Here is an 18,692-nt window from a genome sequence, read left to right as displayed (position 1 = left end):
TTTTGAGTTAGTGTTTCCACTTAAGTACCCAGCAGTGGAATTGCTGGATCATAGGGTAGTTCTATTTTTAGCTTTTTTAAAAAAAATGATTTTATTTATTTATTTGACAAAGAAAGAGCATGAGCAGGGGGAGGGGCAGAGGAAGAGGGAGAAGCAGACTCCCCACGGAGCAGGAAGCATGACATGGGGCCAATCCCAGGACCCCGGCATCTTGACCCGAGCCGAAGGCAGATGCTTAACTGCCTGAGCCACCCAGGCGCCCCTATTTTTAACTTTTTGAGGAGCCTCCCTACTGTTTCCTACAGTGGCTGCACCAGTTTGCGTCCCCACCCCCAGTGCATGAGGGGTCCCTTTTGTCCATCCTCAGCTCTTGTTATGTCTTGTTTTTTGATGGTGGTCATTCTAACGGGTATGAGGTTCTGAGAGCTCATGGTGGTTTTGATCTGCATTTCCTCGTTCACTCATTTATGTATGTACGGGCTCGTGGATGGTTATTTTATTCTGTGGTTTTAAATCCAGAACCACTGACATTTATTTTGCGGTTCCCTTGGATCCTGTCATCCTCTAGTCCATTCTTTTATGTCTTGAGGTGGGTGATGGTCAACTTGTCTTCAGCCACCTAGTGGAAAATGCTTGCACGGCCGGCGGCAGGCTCCTGAGAATGGAGCAGGGACTGTCTTTATTCCTGGGGCGGGGGGGAGGGGGTACGTGAGCCCCACTTAACAATCTCAACACCAGTGTGAGCGGATAGGCAGGAAGTCCTGTTACAAGCCGCAGCGTGGGACAGGGAAATGCCACTGGGACCTCACGGTCAAGGTGCACGTGGTCTAGAATAGGATGTGACAAACTTTCTATAAAAGACCAGGTGGCAAATATTTGGGGCTTTGAGGGCCTTCCATGTCTCTTGCCTATTCTGCTTTATTTCCTTTTATCCTTTCAAAAGATAAAAACCATTCTTAGCTCACAGGCCACAAGCCTGGATTTGACTTGGGGGCCGTGGATTTGACTTGGGGGATTCCTGGTCTAGAGAGGTTCTCTACCTGTGCAGTTCAGTGAAGGAGCCACATGTGGCTAGTGGAGCCGTGGAAACGTGGCCAGCGTGACCAAAGAGTTACATTTTTAAATGTTATTTAATTTTCATCAATTTACCTTTAAAGAGTTGCATGGGGCCGTTGGCTACCACCTTGGACAGTTGAGGTCCCGAGGATGAGAAAAGATAGATTCATAAAAGACAGAATGCTAGGACCAGCGTCCATCAGTCTGACAGATTCTCCACCCCAAGGGCCTGGGAGTGAGTCCCGATTATCTGGAGATTAGGGTTCCTTTAGGCCAGTTTCCACCCCTGCCATCTCAGGATGATGGGGCCAAGGAGATACGGTTTGGTTAAAAGTGGCCTCTGGAAAGTCTGCTGCTTCCTAGAACTCAGGGAAATTAGGGGCTCAGGACCCACACCGACCCTCTGTGAGCCCTTGCAGCAAATTTGCTAAGGCTCCCCACCCTGCATGCCCTCCTCCCTCCCTCTGTGTATGGATTTCCAGCAGGCACCCGCAAAACTATGTAGGTTTCGGAATTTGAGGGGGAGAGGGTCCATCGTTGTCATCAGATTCGAAGCACATCTGCAGGCCCCCCAGGACCGAAGCATTGCTGTTACTTACAGGGAACATCTGTTCTCACAGCGGCGTCTTTCCTGTCTCCCTTGCTGTCCCGTGAACAGCTCATCGCTCACCATGTGCATCCAGCTTTCTGTTGACTTCCTTGGATGCATGACTTCAGTGGAAGCTCACAGCCACCCCATGAGGTTTCTGTGACTCTTTCCCTCAGTGCACACACGAAGGGGCGGTGAACATTAGCTTCATTTGCAGATGAGACCGTGAAGCACTGGCCCACAGCCCCCACAGCCCGTGCTGTGTAGAGCCCAGATTCGGGCCCAGGCCTCCGTGAGTGAGCACCTACTTCCGCTTTGCCCCTAGAAACCCCCCCTTCTCCTCACCCCAGCCCCTGCCTTGCCAGGCAGTGAAATCCAGAGCCTGCCGTCGTCCTAACCCCTGGCTTGTATTGCATTCTCGCCATTATCAATGGTCATTATTACTCAGAAACATTGTCATAGTCACAGCTCACATTTGTCTGTCCCTGCCGTTGTGCACCGTGGCTTTTCATTCTGACCACTGTGCTCTAGAATTATTCTTGTTCTATGCCTGAGGGAACAAACAGGCCCACGCAGGAAATGACTTGTCCAGGATCATGCAGTTTAGAGGTGGCATCCAAAGTGGGTTTGAACCCAGGCAGTCTGGGAGGAAAGGCCAAGCTGCCAGCCCAGTGGAGCGATTCTGAACCACGTGGAGAGCTTTAAAACACACAGATGCCTGGACCCTATATCCAGAGGCCCTGATTTCGTGGGTCTGGGTGCAGCCAGGGCATGGGGACTCTTATGAACAGCTCCTCGGGAGACTCTGATAGTATAGCTACTCTGCTTTCCTATCTCAGAGCAAGATTCTTCCTGGTTCAGGCTGACATCCCAACAGGGTCCTGTCATGGGAAATCGAGGAGCGGGGCCTCAGAAAGTTCCAGAACCTTCGGGGAACTTACAGGTGGAGGTTTTAGGCCTCCGTAGTTTATGAGTGTGGTTTGGACCAGAAGGCAGCAGAGGAGGATGGTGCTGCTGATGCAGGCCATTGGCTCCTCGCTCTCCCCTTCATCATCTTGCGCTAAAAGAAAAGGTATGATTTTTCTTTTTGCTCTTGGCAACCCTTGTCCTTGTAAATTAGAATGGAAAACGATAGTGTTGGTCGTCTCTAGTCTAGTCATTATTTGGTTCCTCTGCCAGAGTCTAAATGACCAGCAGGTCTGCCCCAGCGGCGACCCCCCACCCAGCAGGAGAGAGAGAGAGGCCAGTTGGGTTTTGAGACCCAGATTACTTCAGCTACGGCCCTAAACTTCTTCCAGGCTTGGCTCAGCTGTGAGCAGAATGAGGTGGAGGAAGATGACATTCTTCCATGAGCGGGGCCTGGGGCCTGGGGGCCTGGGGTGGGGAGCAGCACCCAGGGCTTCTTTCAGCAGCTGTCTGCTCTGCAGGGCTCACCCCCAGCCCCAGTCCCTGCAAGCTTCCCAGCACACGCGCCAGGCACCACGCATCTCTTCACACGCAAGCCCCACCTAGTTTGCAGAGATGGTGGAGGTTGAAATTACACCTATCTCACAAATAAGAAGGTGGCGGGTCAGGTTTTTAGGGAAGGGGCAGAGCTGGGATCCCAACGCAGGTGGTCTGGGTCAAGGCCCCCACCCTGCACGCCAGGCTCTCCTGTCTTCCTCCTCCGTCCATTCAGGACCTGCGTACGGGAGTCTCTGTGGGTGAGCAGAAGCCCTCCTATGCACCTCTTCCTCACCTCGAACTGCCTTTTGTGGGCTTCGAAGTCACTAAGTCAGGAGCCGCTACTGGGTTTTTTTAATGGCACATGGGCCCTTTTATTTCAGTGTTTCTGCTTTCAAAGAGTCGCCCCATCTCAGTCTGGGGAGGCAGCAAGTAGGACTCCCAGTGCCAACCCTGAGGAGGCCAGGTCCTTTTTTTTCTTTCCCCAGATCCTGCTGGCCAATTCTGTTGCCATCTTGTACTCATTTAGGCTGATGATGGATTGAAAACATCATCCAAGGGAACAAAATCGCTCTTCTCCCCAGGCCCCAGGCCTGAAGCCAAGCAGCCGGCAGCTAAAAAGAAAGGCTGATGGTCTGTAACTTTACGTGTAAAAGGGCACCCTTGGTGAACATGCTCGGGAGGCAGAAAACGTCTACTCCCTGCCTGTCCCTAGTGGGGCAGAGAAGTCTCCCTCCACCCCAGCGCTAACCCTCTGGGCTCAAATGTCGAGGGAGAAACTGAGTCCGTTTGGCCCGCAGACTTCAGAAAGCCTGGACCATGTACTTTACAATGATTCATTTTCATTAAACTGCTGGAAAAGTACAACAAACCCCAGTTAGTTGTGCTAACCCCTGAGGCTTGGGCCTGCTGGGGAGAGAGGCTGGGTTCACATTTCTTTTCCTGGGAATCCGCTCAGGAGTCCGGCCTTTTCACCGGCGAAATATTTGGCAAGCCCCGAAAACCTGAACGTGGTCTTCACATGCACGTGGGGGCCTTTCGACCCTCTGGCTGGACACTGGCGCCATTTTAGCAAGTTTCAGGCCACGTACAGTGGGTCCAGTGCCTTTTATCATCATTTGAATAGTCAAATGGGCCAGATGGTTAGCGACACCATTCAACCCTCAGCCCATTGAAAACAATGAAGAAGCAGAATGAAGAGTCAGATGGCTTCAGCACCTGATTCTGGTTCTCTATCTTTTTGGATAGGCCCACCCTCTCTTCTTCTTCTTCTTCTTCTCCTCTCTCCTTCTCTTCTTTCCCCTGTCCCTCCTCCTCCCTTCCTCCTCCCCATCCTTCTAACCCCCGGCCGCCTCTGTCTTTCTCTTAGGGCATAGGAGAGGAGCCTAAGTCAGGGCATCATTTTGAGTTGACACTAGCCAGGCAGATAGATCGGGCCAGGAAGTGTGTTCTAGATGGAAAGGAACAGAGAGTTCCAAGGCCCAGAGCAACAAGAGCCTCAGATGACGGAGAAATGACAGTGGCTGGCCATGGCCAGGAGTCCAAGGAATGGTGAGCTACGACAGGGGGTGCCCTGGGCAGGGGACAGTTAGGAAAGGCCTCAGGTTCTGGAAGGCTTATGTTTTTATCCTTTGGACCAGGATTTCATAACCTCCACATTTTTAGCGTTAGAGGCTAGGAAATTCTCTGTTGGGGCAGGGTTGTCCTGTGCACTTGGGATGTTTAGTAACATCTCTGGCCTCTGCCCACGAGATGGGAGCAGCATGTCCCTCCACTCCAGATGTGACAACCCAGAAATTGCCGAACATCCCTGGGGAGGTGGGGCCAAAACTGCCCCGGGGAGAAGCACTGAGGGAGGTGATAAAGTGCCTTTGAGGACTCTGGTGAGAGAGGGACCGATTAGGACAGTCAGATGGCTGGTTCTACAGCAGCCCAGACTAGAGTGAAGGGGCCATGGAGAGACTGGGTAGTGGGGTTGCGGGGAGATTTCTGTAACGGTCCAGGGGGAAGAGAATGTGGGTCTGGCCTGGGACACGGCTGAAAGGGTGGTGACGTTGGTAGCGGACCAGGAGGCAGGCTTAGGAGGGCCGGACACCGAAGCTGATTGCATGGGGCAGCTGATGCAGGCTGGGTAGTTTAAAGCTACAACATCTGGTGGGGGGGGTGCCGCAGGGATGAGGGCTGTCCGGGGAGGGGGTACGTGGGCCTTTGTGGGCCACACAGCTTTGCCCATTCACTCATACTTGCTCACCTGCAGACACATATGCCCATCCACCTCCCCCTCTGTCCCTCTCTCCCTCTGCCACACCTCTGCACCTCCTCTCAGCTCACCTGCTCCCCCACGCCCAGCAGAGAAGGTACCAGTCACCCCCTTCCCTGGGAACCTGCCGGCTGACTCCCTGGGGCTAACTCCCTCGGTCATTTTGGGGGCACTCCTTAGCTCCTTTGCTGCTCCTTGAAGGCTGGGACTGGCTCATGATAATTACTATTACCATTTGTGAAGCATATCCTGAGTTCTAGGCACTGTCTCATGTTCTGTGATTTCATCCTCATGAGAAGCATTTTCCTGAGAAAGGAAAGGGCTCAAGATGGGGAATGTTTGCACCAGCTTCTGTGCCCACTCCCCAACCCCGTAGGAGCTCCATGTGGCTGGAGCCCACACCTGCTTGTCCACAGCCGTGTGCCCGGCCCCTAGCACTGCCTGCCTCACCGCAGACGTGCAGAATGAGTTTGCGCAACCAGAGGAAGGATTCAGGCCGCCAGTTGCTGGTGGCAGCGCCAAGGAGGGAGCCCAGGTCTGTCTGACACCCATTTTGGGCCACGTTCTTCTAATTGCCTTCATGTTCTTGCAAATAATAGACCTCAATTTGGAATGGATGAATAAATGAACGCATGAGTTCACGCACAAGGGCAGTGGTAGCCTCCTCAAATGCAGTCACCTGCCCAAGGAAAAGCTAACCAAGTTTCCAGACTCACGATGCACTTTCCCCACAACCCCAGCATCTTCCAGGGTCTAATGCACTGCTCCTAGCGAGCACAGCCCTCTGCCTCTGATTCTGTGGGCTCCTCTGATCCCCAGGCATACAAAATCGTCCAAGCCCACATTTTATGAGTCTCTCCTGAGCCTTTTTTTTTTCCCCTTAGGCACAGAAAGCCAATTTTATTTTGCCAGGAAAGTAAAGACAGTTTCTGGAAGACTCTTGCTCTAAAGAAAACCTGTAATTTAGGCAGACCTATTGTCCGGGAGTGGGGGTGGCGGGCGGTTCTCAGCTTTGGCTGCCCAGGAGAATCTCCTGGAGAATTTAAAAGATGCTGGTGCCCAGGCCCATTCCCCCATGGGTTCTAAGTTAATTGGTTGAGAGTGGGGCCCAGACATCAGGAATTGTTAAAAAGACCTCTGCGTGATTCAAATGTGCAGGGTGAGAAGTTGATAGGCCTCCAAGTGACATTCTCCGTACCTTGAATTTCTCTTTTGGGGGGGAGTGGGTGAGGAGGAAGAGAAGGGAAGGGAGGAGGGGTGGTTGGGGGGTAGAGAGACAGAGATACAGACAGGCAGAGAGACAATTGACTATCCCCCACCCGCCCAGTTTATCCACTGTGGGCGTGCAAAGTTTTGCCATTAGTGTGTTGTTCTTTTGAGTTAAAGCACTCCTCTAGGGAAGGACAATATATCATGCTACTTTTAGCCTTCAACACTAGTCACCCTGGACAGTGTGAGGGACCTGGACAGAAGGGTGAGGACCCCTCCAGGTTGGGGGATTTGCTGCTGAGAGAAGTGAGGGCCTGTGGGAGGCTGACCCTCTGTGCTCCCTCGTTCCTCTTGGGTGGGTCCTGGGTCTCATTTTTTAGAAGATGGATTATTGGATTCAGCAAGAAAGGTTGTGAGCAGGTGTTCCTGATCTAACAATCTGCTCTGATCTAACAAGCCTAACTGTCAGGCCTGGGCTTAACACTGGGGACCCAGAGATGGCTCCTCCACCTCCTTACCCTGGGGAGAGCTCTGCATTCAGCCAGCCCTCGTGTGGCAGGAGCAGGCGTGGCTTGGGAAATGAGCCAAGAGCCACGGGAATGGGAAGGGTTGAAAGATCCCTGCCGGGGGGTGATCATGGAGGCCTCCCAGAGGAGATGACATTAGAGCGGGGGCCTTGAAGGGTATTGGTAGTTTGTAGCCTCTGGGTGTGGGGTGCGGTGCAGTGGAGGTACAGAGACCAGTTCTGGGTGCCCTTGAAGCTCTCAGCTCCCAACGCTTGTCACACTTTATTGTGATTGTGCTCGTAATTCTGCCTCTGGTGCTAGAATGTAAGCCCCCCCACACAAGGCATTGTGTGCAGCTGAGGCCCAGGATGAACTGAGGGACGAATGATCTGGGTGCAGGGGGACACCTTCCCAGGCTGTCCCCCTTCCATGGCAACAGTTCTGCTTTCTTTGTCTTTCAGGGATACGGAATTGTGGTGAGGGGGGGGGGGGTTCCTCCCTCCCCTGGGACCTGGTCTCTTATTGTATCAGTTGGTCTCACTTGACCTTTGATTTGATCCTTATGACTTGGATTAGATTCTAATTAGCAATTGGTCATTTTCTGTGCAATTCTACTGTTTCTTCACTGAAGATTGAATGAGGAACCCCAGTAGTCTCAAACCTCATTTTTCTTCTATTTGTTTGTTTTCCTTACTTTCAAATACCCTACTTTTTATCAAAGGATACTTCATATTATAAGTATTGTCAAGAAGTGCATGTCACTGAGGGATGGTTCAGGAATGTCACAGCCAGAGCACAACCATGTTACCAGCACCCAGATCAAGAAACATAACTGGCAAGTGTCCCAGAAATTCCTACAGTGTCCCTTCCCATTCTGTACCCCTGTCGTCCCCACCCGGGGAGCACCTGCCCTTCCTGACTTCTAACTCCTCAGGTTAGTTTTGCCTGTTGTAGTTTATATGAGTGCAATTAGAAAGTACCGACTTCTTTGGGTTTGGTTTTGACTTCATTTTTTTTTTAAGATTTTATTTATTCATTTGAGACACAGAGATACAGAGAGAGAGCATGAGCAGTGAGAGAGGCAGAGGGAGAGGGAGAAGCAGACTCCCTGCTGAGCCGGGAGCCCGATGCGGGGCTCGATCCCAGGACCCTGGGATCATGACCTGAGCCAAAGGCAGATGCTTAACCAACTGAGCCACCCAGGCGCCCCTTGGTTTTGACTTCTTTCTCACAGGATTTTGCGTGAGAGGTCCATCCATAGAGAGCTGGTTGCCTCCTGATATTCCATTTTATGAATGTATCATAATTGATCCATTCTACTGTCAATGGGTATTTGAGTATTTTTTCAGTTTGAGGTGATGGTGGTTCATGCTGCTGTGAACATTCTAGAACATGTGTTTTGGTGAACATATGTACACATTTCGGTCGAGTACATACCCAGGAATTGGATTGCCGGGGCATGGGATATGCTTACCTTTAGCTTAGTGGTTATTCCCAAAGAGAAGAAACGTTTATTCTCATCTAAGTCCCTAGACAGGGATGTATAAACTCAGCAACATGAACATTTGGGACTGGATATAATTCTTTGTTGTTAGAGGCAGTCCTGTGCATTGTAGGATGTCCCCGGTCATGATCCTCCAGATGTCAGGAGCACAGCCTCCCTCCCTAATTCATGACCTCAGAGAGGTCTCCACACCTTGCCAAATGTGCTATTGTCTCCCCGGGGTTGGGGGGAGGTCAGAATTACCCCATCACTCCGCTGCTCTAGGCTGTGAGCACTTGAAGGGCCGGGACATTTCCTGTTATTTTTCCACCATCTCCCTAGGACCAGGCGTGCCGGTGGCACTCCTGAGATTTGTGTTATTGTTTTGAAAACAGACGTGAGCGGGAAGACTTGCTCTGCTGGCCCAGGGCAGGCCCGTCCCCGGGACTGGCCACCACTGAGCAAGGCAGACCCACACAATGCAGGGCAGGGGTTGGTGCAGCCCAAGGCCAGTCTCCATCGGTGGGCATTTTCGGGGACTGGCCTGCGGCCACGGCCTCAGTCATTTTGTCTGACAACACCGTTCCGCCACCCCCCCCCGGCCCCCTCCCCTCTCCTCTGGGCAGGCGTGGCGTCCTGCACCTGCACGAGAGCAGCGGGATCCATGACATCGGCCTGCCCCAGTGGCAACTCTCACTCTGTCTGATGGTCGTCGTGGTCATCCTGTTTTTTAGCCTCTGGAAAGGAGTGAAGACCTCAGGAAAGGTAATATCTTTGTTTCTATTTAAGTTGGGACATTGGCCTGAAAGAGAAGATCTTTTTTCCTAGCTGTCACTAGGTGGTCGGCAAAAAGCAAGGGTGGGAGAAGTGGAGGTCCAGAGCCTGGGTTTGCCCCCATCCCGGCTCTGCCACTGCCTGACTGGGAGGCCCGCGACAAGTCCCTTCCCTTCCCGAAGCCCAGGGCTCCCTCACCCAGGGGTGAGGGGGTACATCAGGGCTCCACACTTCTCCACCAAAGCCCCCAGGGACTGGGACACCCCAAGGGTCTTGGGAAAAAGCCTCAAGTGACCTATTGACATGTGTTTGATAAATCACAAAGTCTGGCCTAAAACCGGATGCACATTTGCATCCTTCTCCGGAATATAACCATTTCCTTCACTATCACATCCATGCGCTTTGTCCAGCAGAGTACTGAGTGCCTGCAAGGGTCTAGGTTTCCTGGGAAGAGGGGCATTGGTGGGGGAGGAGGGCCACCAGAGTCGGCATTCTGACCTGGGTGACACCTCCCCCTACCCCTGGATTCAGTCCCTCAGGGGGAGAACACGCATCTCATGGCCCATGTTGATTCTGAGCCCGGGGAACATCAGAACAACCCCATTTGGACCCTGTGGGGTCCATGTGGAGCCCCACTGTCATTTTTTTTTAAAGTTTATATTGGTTTTTTTAAAAGATTTTATTTATTTATTTGAGAGAGAGAATGAGAGAGAGAGAGTACATGAGAGGGGGGAAGGTCAGAGGGAGAAGCAGACTCCCTGCCGAGCAGGGAGCCCGATGCGGGACTCGATCCCAGGACTCCCGGATCATGACCTGAGCCAAAGGCAGTCGCTTAACCAACTGAGCCACCCAGGCTCCCAGGAGCTCCACTGTCTTAACGAGGCTGTAGGTGAGAAATGGTCTTTCCAGTGTTGTGATTAGCTACTGCTGTGTAACAAAACAGCCTGAGATGTAGTGATGTCAAAGAACCATTTGGTACCTCTCACGATGCTGTGGGTTGACTGAGATCCGACAGGTGGGTCTTCTGCTCCATGTGATGTTGCCTGGCTCCATATCTGGGGACTTGGCTGAGCTAGAATGTTCAAGATGGTGCACATTCATGGATGGTAGTTGGTCCTGGCTAGGAGCCCAGCTGGAGCCATAAACCAGAGCGTCTTGGGTTGTTTCCACAAAACCTCTCCAAGTGGCTTGGGCTTCTCACAGCATGGCGGCCGAGTTCCAAGAGCATGTTCCAGGCAGACAAGCCCCAGCGTGCAAGTAGCTCTTCTCGTCTCCGCTTGTGTCATGCTTGCTGTTGGCCCAATGGCCAAGACAAATCTTGTGGTAAAGCCGAGAGTCAGTGTGGGAGGGGACTAACCCAGGGGCAAGTTCACTGGGGGTCATGAGGCAACAGTCTACTGTAATCAGGCAGGTGGGACTTTGTGAGAGAAGCCTTATTAAACAAGTGACTGGGCCAGTGGCATGCATCAGGGTGATCTCTGGTATTCCTAGAGTCCTTGGTCATGCCATTGAGAGCAAAGGCAGTGGCAGGGGACTGGCAGCCAGTAGGGCTGAAACCTGTCAAGAAAGGCTTGACATGGAACCTCCTGTCCGCATGTTGAAGACACAATGTCTGCCCCAAGGAGGAACCCAAATAAAGTGCAGAGCAGGGCTGCAAGCAATTCTGAGATACAGCAAAACCAGGTGAGAACCACTACCATCCCAGCACCTGGCACATAGTAGGTCTTCAGTAAGTATTTAGTGAAGGATTCATGAGGAAAGGAGGGAAGGTAGGAAGAAAGGAAAAAGGGTGGGTGGATAAATAAGTTAGGGAGCCTCACTGAGTGTTCTTTTGAATTCAGTACAGCGTATTAAGCCTTTATGGACACGTACTGTGTGCCAGGCTTGAAGCTAGTATTAGTGATGTAGGAATAAACGAGGCACAGTCCTTCTCCGATTGCTTATCATCTTATGTGCATTACAGACAGGCATGGGTCACCCTTTGTGACTGTTTCTTGAGTCTTCATCCAGAGACACACGTGTGTCCCCCTCGAAATAAACGGTAATGGTCACAAACTGTACACATACTATTCTATGTTTTGCCTTTTTTTTTTTTAATTTTTTGACTTGGCTTTAGAGATCATTTCATATCAGGTGCTCAGGTTGCATTTTAACTGAGGTGCAAACTGAACATTTCAACTGTCCTTAAATCAATTTAGCGGATCGCCATAATTTTTTGACAAGGAAACGAACTGGAATGCATTGCACACAGTAAAGTTGGAGCTGGCTTGTGGGGTTTGGATTTTAGCTATAGCAATCCACGTGTTTGAGTGTGTTTTGTGTCCGTGTACAAGGTGTTTATTACCGTGAGTTGTCGTGGTTAAAAAAGTGAGAGATCCTGCATCAGCATTTGCTCTTTGAGCCAAGGCCATGGAGAAGGTGGCGTTTGGCCCAGGTCTCTAAGGACAGGAGCAGATGGGGACGGGGCAGAGGGAGGGCATTTTCAGCAGGAGGAACCGCCTGAGTAAAGCCACAGACTGATGATAAGGCGCAGAGCTGAGCTTGCTCAGTTCCTCTGTGCAAAGGCACGTTCGAGGAGTCATGCCCTCCCCTTCGGAGTGTGAGGAGGGGCTGGTGGCAGTGGCGGGAATGCTGCCCTAGGGAAAACCCCCCACCAGGTGGAAACGAGTCATACATCAGCCACAGCCCACATTTTCTGTAAATCCCCCCAAAAGAAGCCACGGTCCACATTTTGCATAAATCTCCCAGAGCTCTGGCCGCTGAACAGGGAAGGGCAGTCCCTGCGAAGGGAGCTTTCCAGAATGGGGAGCTTCATTCAGGATATTCCTGTGCCCTGTCTTTAATTATTTATATAAAGTGGCTCATGAGATAATCAAGAGCATTGCTTCTTTCTGCCCAGACTGCATCTGGAACAGGATGGGGCTTTTCTTAGCAGGCTTCTGCAGCCACAGAGCAGCCCGAAATGAATTGCAAATGTTCACACTTTCCATCTTGGCAAGTGAAGGCTCTGTAGCTGGGAGGAGATGTAACTCCACCGCGGCAGCTGGGGGTGGGGGGCACAGTCTGAATCAGGGAAAGGGGTGACCCCACACCACACACTCTGACCTTGGCCCATTGACCACCTCAGGGCAGAGGGCGGAGGCTTGAGTGGGGAGTTAGCCCCCAGGGAGTCAGTTGGGCAGCATGTGCACTGAGGCTTGCAGTCCTGGAGTCCTGCCTGCCTCCCCCATCTCTGGAGTCCTTGGCTGAACTTGGCTCTTAGATGATGAGCCCCTAAATGTCAGACTGGAAGGCACACAGAGGCCATCTACTCCACTCTGCTCGTACACACAGGGAGGCTGAGGCCTGGAGGGGGACAGGGTGTCACCACAGTCTCAAGCATGACTAGGACTTGGCCTTGGCTCCCAGATCTCAGTGGAGTGAGTGATTAAGAACACGGCTTTGTGGCCAGAGCACCTGGTTGGAGTCCAGGCACCACTGTTTCCTGCTGGGTGACATTGGAATTAAGGCCGCTCCCTACTGAGGGCGGTTAATAATCGTGCCAACCTCCAGGGCCACTGGGAGGATGGAGGAGAGGTCGTTGGTGCGGGGCTGGCAGATGGAAATTGCTCAATAAATGATCCTTGCCCTGCCTTTGACTCCTTCCTCGGCACCCCTTCCAGCGCTCCGTCCCTGCCTCAGAGGCTTGCAGACTCTGCTGCCGCTCAGTGCAGCTGTGGGGAGGGGCGGGCCCAGCTCCTACCCGCTCCGTTTACATAGTGGACTAAGTTTTCAGAAGGCTTGGGCTCCCCTCTGCCTGAAGATAAATCAAGACAACAGAACTGGCTGGGGGCGGCCACCATGTTCCACCAGTGGTACCGCTAGGCTCTGGGCTGTTTGGGGGATGGGAAAAGACAGACCACCTCTCAGATTCTGGCAAAGAGGGGTGGGGTTGGGGAGAAAGCTGGACCAATTAAAAAAAAAAAACCTGAGTTTTAGAATTTTTGAATTGAAAGGTCATTTTGTTCCTTGTGAGTTTCAAGTCCTAATTCTACCCAAGTCTTCCCACGAATGGTTCAATGCAAGCTGGTCTGCCTTACTTTAGTGACTTAATCAGACCCTGTTATAGTGAAGAATATCGTCTGCACATGAGCAATGAAGATGCTAAAATATTTACAGCTTGGTGGGGTTTTTTATGTAACATCAGTTCATACCCCTCACCCCACAAATCTTGTATGTCTTCGTTATTTGTGTAAATGTCCCTAAAACCCAGTTTGGAGGATCCCACATTCTGAATCATTAGAGGTTAAATCAATGCAGTTTTGTAGTGATGAAGCACAGACATTTATCATATCTGTGTCAGAGTAGACCTTAGTGGTGACCCCGAGCAGTGTTTCTCGACCTTAAATGCACATAAGAATCACATGGAAGGCTTGTCAAAACTCAGTATTGCGGGATCTCTCCTTGAGAGTCTGATTCCATGGGGGTGGGGCAGGAATTTGCATTTCTGACAAGCTCCTAGGTGATGCTGATGTCTCTGGGCCATGGGCCTCACCTTGATCTAGGCAATCCTTTGCCTAATGCCTGGATCTCTGGCAAGATCTGCACACCTTCAGTGACGGGGACCTCACTGTCTCCCCATCTCCCTGGGAAGCTCATACTCTCTTTAGAGAGCTCTCTTCATTAGAAAGTTCTGATTATCAGCCATTGGTTTGAGTTTGGAGCCTCAGACATGACTAACGAGTGCTGCCCGCAGACCCCCACGGAGATTCCTTGGAGTCAAACCTGAGGATGCTTTTTGATGGGTGGAGTATGGTCTCACCTGGCCTGCTAGGCTAGCCATTGGGCCTGCAGCTGGTAACATGAGTTGTAGGGGAACACAGCAGTTTGGACCCAGTAAAAAGTTATATGAGGGCTCCTCCCGTGCCTGTCACCAAAGAGTTAGACCCATTTGTCCCAGTTTGGGAGAATAAATCCAGGATTAATATGGAGCCAACCAACCAGATGCAATGGCTTCACTTTCCAAGGCCTGTTTTCCTCCTTATTTGTTTTTGGCAATTTGTCCTCCTGTTCCTGCATTTCTGAAAGAAAACAGATCCACAAAGACTCCACCCCCTCCCACATAGGACAAGGGACCGATGGAGGAACAACTGGATAACATGAAACAGAGGAGCCTGATTCCTCTTCTGATTCCCTCAGAAGACATGACCAACCACTGATGCATTGAATTACTCCCTGACTCATTTGCTCATTCATTCACTTGCTCATTCTTTCATTTGTTCTTGGACTAATTTGGTCATTCACTAACCCTCAGCATTATCACTGGCTCACTCATCTGTCTACCCATCCATATACTCAGCAATTTACTTACCCAACCACCCATCTACCATTTAACTATCTACCCAACTATATATCCAACCATCCAGTCATCCGTCCATCCAATCATTCATCTGTATAACTGTCCAATCATTCATCCATCCATCCATCCATCCATCCATCCATCCATCCATCCACCCAATAATTAATCTATACAACTGTCCAATCATCCATCCATCCAGTCATTCATCTCTGCAGCTGTCCAATCATCTATCCCTCTATCCAACAAATGTTTTTAAGCACTTATGTATGCCACGTGCATGATACGCATTTGAAAAATATAGGGGTTTTGCTTCCAAGGAGCCCCTGGTGTAATGGGAAGGATGGACAAGAAGGATAAATCCCAGTCCTTCCATGTAGGTATGGAAAACAGAACTTCGTTTTTCACATTTCATTTTTTGCGTTGAGCCCATCTCTTTCTAGGCCAGCAAAGAACTTTACCCTTAGTCATGTTTCAGGGCTTCCAAATTCTCCCCAGGGATGTGTGAAGATTCTAGAGGCTGCATAGTGTCAGGGCTTTGGGAGGAGGGACCCTCTGGTCCTTAAGTCATGGATCCTCTTTTGCTTTAGCTGAGTCTTCTTGGGTCTGGCTAACCCAGCGCTGAGCAGATTTTTTGCTGGAGGCACAGTCTTCTTTCTGCAAGGCTCTCCGTGGCTACACTTGCCTAGAGCAGTGATGTTTAACCTTGACTGCACATTTGCATCACCCAGGGAGGGGGGAAGCTTTCAAAACATACTGAAGTGCAGGCCCCACTATGGACCGATTCAATCAGAAACCCCAAAAATAGGATCTGGACTTTGACATTTGAAACTATAACGTTGCACAGAGTACTCTAATGTCTCAGGCGTGAGAAGGGACGGGGAGGAAGCCCATACAACCTTCCTCTGTCCCTACTTTTGGTCTCTGTTCTTCCACCTTGGGCAAGGGGGTAAGAGAAAGGTCACTTTTTAGTCTGGAGATAATCTCTTTCTGTCTGGGTTTCTGGACGAGACGGTTTGTCTTTGTCCTAAATCCAACCCGCGATAAAGAACAGCAGGAGATTCTGCTTCCTGCCCCACCGCTTCCCTTCTTGGCCAATGAATTCCTTCTTGGGCAATGGGTTGGGAGGCTATGTTTGAAGGAAGGTAGAGGAGGTGGAGAGCCGAGGAAGCGGGGAGGAAGCGGGTGGAGAGCTTAGGTGGGTGTGCTTAGATCTGCCTGGGGCAACTTGAAGGGGTCAGTAGAGGCGGCTCAGGGAAGAGGTGTTGGGAGCCGTGAGAACCCCGTCTCTGCCCTGGCTGCCCTTCACTCCCGGGGCTGTGCCACCTCCATGTGCGGACTCTCCCGCCTGGTTCCGGGCTGCTCAGGGGAGTGGCCTGGCCCTAGAGATGGAGCTCGGGGCACGTGCCCGGGGTACAGGAAGGTTTGGGGAGGGCGTGCCTGGGTCCCTGGGTGAGGGCCTGACCCCGATGGCCCGCCCCCATCCACTGCCAGGTGGTGTGGATCACGGCCACGCTGCCCTACCTCGTGCTCTTTGTGCTCCTGGTCCACGGCGTCACGCTGCCCGGCGCCTCCAACGGCATCAACGCCTACCTGCACATCGACTTCTACCGCCTAAAAGAGGCCACGGTCAGTGCCCAGGGGACCGCCCGCCCTCGCGCCAGGGTTGGGGAGGGTTCTCGGGACGAGCGGTAGGTAGGAAATCTGGTCCCAGTTCCACCACAAATCTGCGGCGTAGCCTGGGACGGAGGACAGGTGCTTCCGTCTCTGGGCTGCCGCTTCTCCGTCTGACTGACACCCACTTGCTTTGCACCTGACACTCCCCCAGCTCAGATGGCCCAGGATTCTGTGGCTCTGCGTGGTGTCCTTTGCAGACCCCTCTTTCCGAGGGGAGCAGGACTCTGTCCTGAGTCCTGGTACCGGCCATGGCCCCCTAGCTCCCCCCCCTACCCCAGCCACCCCAGCCCTAATTCCACGCTCTGGTCCCCAGCCTCACCCTCGGCTGCCATCAACTTGAGGTGGGGAGAAGCGGCGGCGGGAGGCGCAGGGCGATCTGGACCCTGCTGACCCCCCGCCCCATGCTTGCCACGCCTCCTCCAGTTCACTGTCCTGCCCAGAGGCACGGACTAAATGAAGGTGGGGTGAATGGGGAGTGGAGCCCAAGGTAGTGGGATGAGGTTGGGATCAGAGACAGCCTTGGAGGTACCCAGTGCCTTGAGCATCTCCCAACCATGGCCTAGATCATTTCCGCCTCCTCCCTGAAGCCCGCGTCCATGCTCACACCTTAGCATTTCCCCTCACTCTTCCCAAAGGCTTCTTCACACTCTCTGAACCCACAGTAACCCCCACAGGCGGGAGCAACATAGGCTCAGGAGGGACGCGTCCCAGTACACACCTCCCATAGTTACAATGTCCCAACACACCACAGTGGTATAGCCCAATAACCAAGGGGAAAACCTATTTCCTTAGTAACTGTCAGAAAGCTAACAGAGCTTAGGACTCGCACCGGTCTCGTAAATTGTGAAATAAGTCAGAGTTCTGCTTGTTCTCCACCTGCTCAAATATCCTGTCTTTCCGACGAGTAGAAACTGAGCCCGTGTGATGTCTCAGGGAGCAGACCTATCCTCCATCGGATTGCTTCTCTTGTTCCAACCTCTGCTCGCAGAGTACGGGGAGCCTAGGATAACATGAGCGAGGTGCCAGAAAACTCGAAAATCCCACTGGCATGGGGCTCTCGGTCCAAGTGGGCTGGGTGTAACTGCCCCCCCCGCCCCGCCCCACGCAGATGTGCAGACAGGTGAAACTGACTAGGGCGAGACATTGTTTTGGGGGTGGGTGCTCAGATCTCTGGGCTTCCAGCCACGTGCTTTCATCACCCACAAGATGGAATAAGTAACCCCAGTGCCCTCCCCGCCCAGGAGTCAGCACTGTCTGTGGGCTGGTGGAAGCTGCTAGGAATCCTTGTCCCTTTTCTGAAAATGCTGTCTGTGTAACTCCTGAAATGGTCCTACCTTTTGCCCTCACTCCATCCACATTTGAGCCTAGCACCGTGAGTTCAGTAACTTCCTTTGAAAATCTCGACATCAGACTGATCCCGTGAGTTCGTCCAGGCTGAGCTCGTTCATGGTCACCAGAGCCAGGAGCTGCTAGAGGGGCCGCAGTCTCTCTCCACCAAAGCTTCGCTCAGGCCCCCAGGGAGGAGTTGCGTGGCTGCCCATCTCCGGGTCAGACCTCGCTTCCTCGGGTCTCAGACATCCCTGGGGCTCCCCTGCCTTCCCGGAGCAGCCTTCCCGTTCTCTAGGAAGCAGAGGGTGATGGCTCTTGTCTGCCCGTTTCAGGTATGGATCGATGCGGCAACTCAGATCTTTTTTTCTTTGGGGGCTGGATTTGGAGTCCTGATTGCGTTTGCCAGTTACAACAAATTTGACAACAACTGCTATAGGTAAGATCCTTGTCAGGGCTCTGGAAAGCTCTAGATCCTGGGGACCGACCCCTGCAGGGATGGGAGAGAGGGTTCTGGTCTGGGGCAAGTCAACTCTTCCAGGGTTTCTCCCTCTGTGAAATGAGGCAGAGTGGACCTTCCGTGAACTCCAGAGGGGGTGTTCTATGAACTCTGACGTGGGGGGCTCCTAATGATGCATCTCAACGCAGGACACCTCTTAAACAGGCAAGGTCCTCACCTGGGAAGGTCAGGGCCCCCAGCGCCGGGAGGTCATGGGGACAGGCAGCTGGTGCAGAGGAGCACTGTGTGGCTTTTGAGAGCAGACGGCATTGTCTGTCTGTCCATCTGATGCCCAGACAGGCAAGGGCTGGTCGCATGAGAGGTGAGGGCCTGGCAGAGTCAGGGGTGAGACCGCAGGGTGGACTGAGGGGTCTGCTCAGGGCAGCAGTCAGAAGACCACGTTGTAGCTCGGGTCTCGCTCAGCATCTGACACTTCCTCCCATGGGCCCAGTGCGGTGAGGCCTTCAGACGGGGGCACGCCTGGGGCCCGCTCCCGTCAGACAGAACCACAGCCCCTCTAGTGTGAGACAGACGG

The 18,692-nt window shown here is 52.4% G+C and overlaps 1 protein-coding gene across 1 annotated transcript in view; it reads left to right on the top strand.

Annotated features, from left to right (window-relative positions):
• The window catches only part of SLC6A2 (solute carrier family 6 member 2), a 46,730-nt gene that overhangs the window by 16,836 nt on the left and 11,202 nt on the right, over positions 1-18,692 (top strand). Inside the window, exons 4-6 of the mRNA XM_025852421.2 lie at positions 9,173-9,311; positions 16,150-16,284; positions 17,994-18,097. Of these exons, the coding sequence (XP_025708206.1) occupies positions 9,173-9,311; positions 16,150-16,284; positions 17,994-18,097 (378 nt within the window). The remainder of the gene's footprint in view (positions 1-9,172; positions 9,312-16,149; positions 16,285-17,993; positions 18,098-18,692) is intronic.

This window comes from Callorhinus ursinus, unplaced genomic scaffold (genome assembly GCF_003265705.2).
Source record: "Callorhinus ursinus isolate GAN/ISIS: 27379988/994484 unplaced genomic scaffold, GSC_fseal_2.0 scaffold56, whole genome shotgun sequence".
Lineage (NCBI taxonomy): Eukaryota > Metazoa > Chordata > Mammalia > Carnivora > Otariidae > Callorhinus > Callorhinus ursinus.
This window is presented reverse-complemented; position numbering and strand designations above follow the sequence as displayed.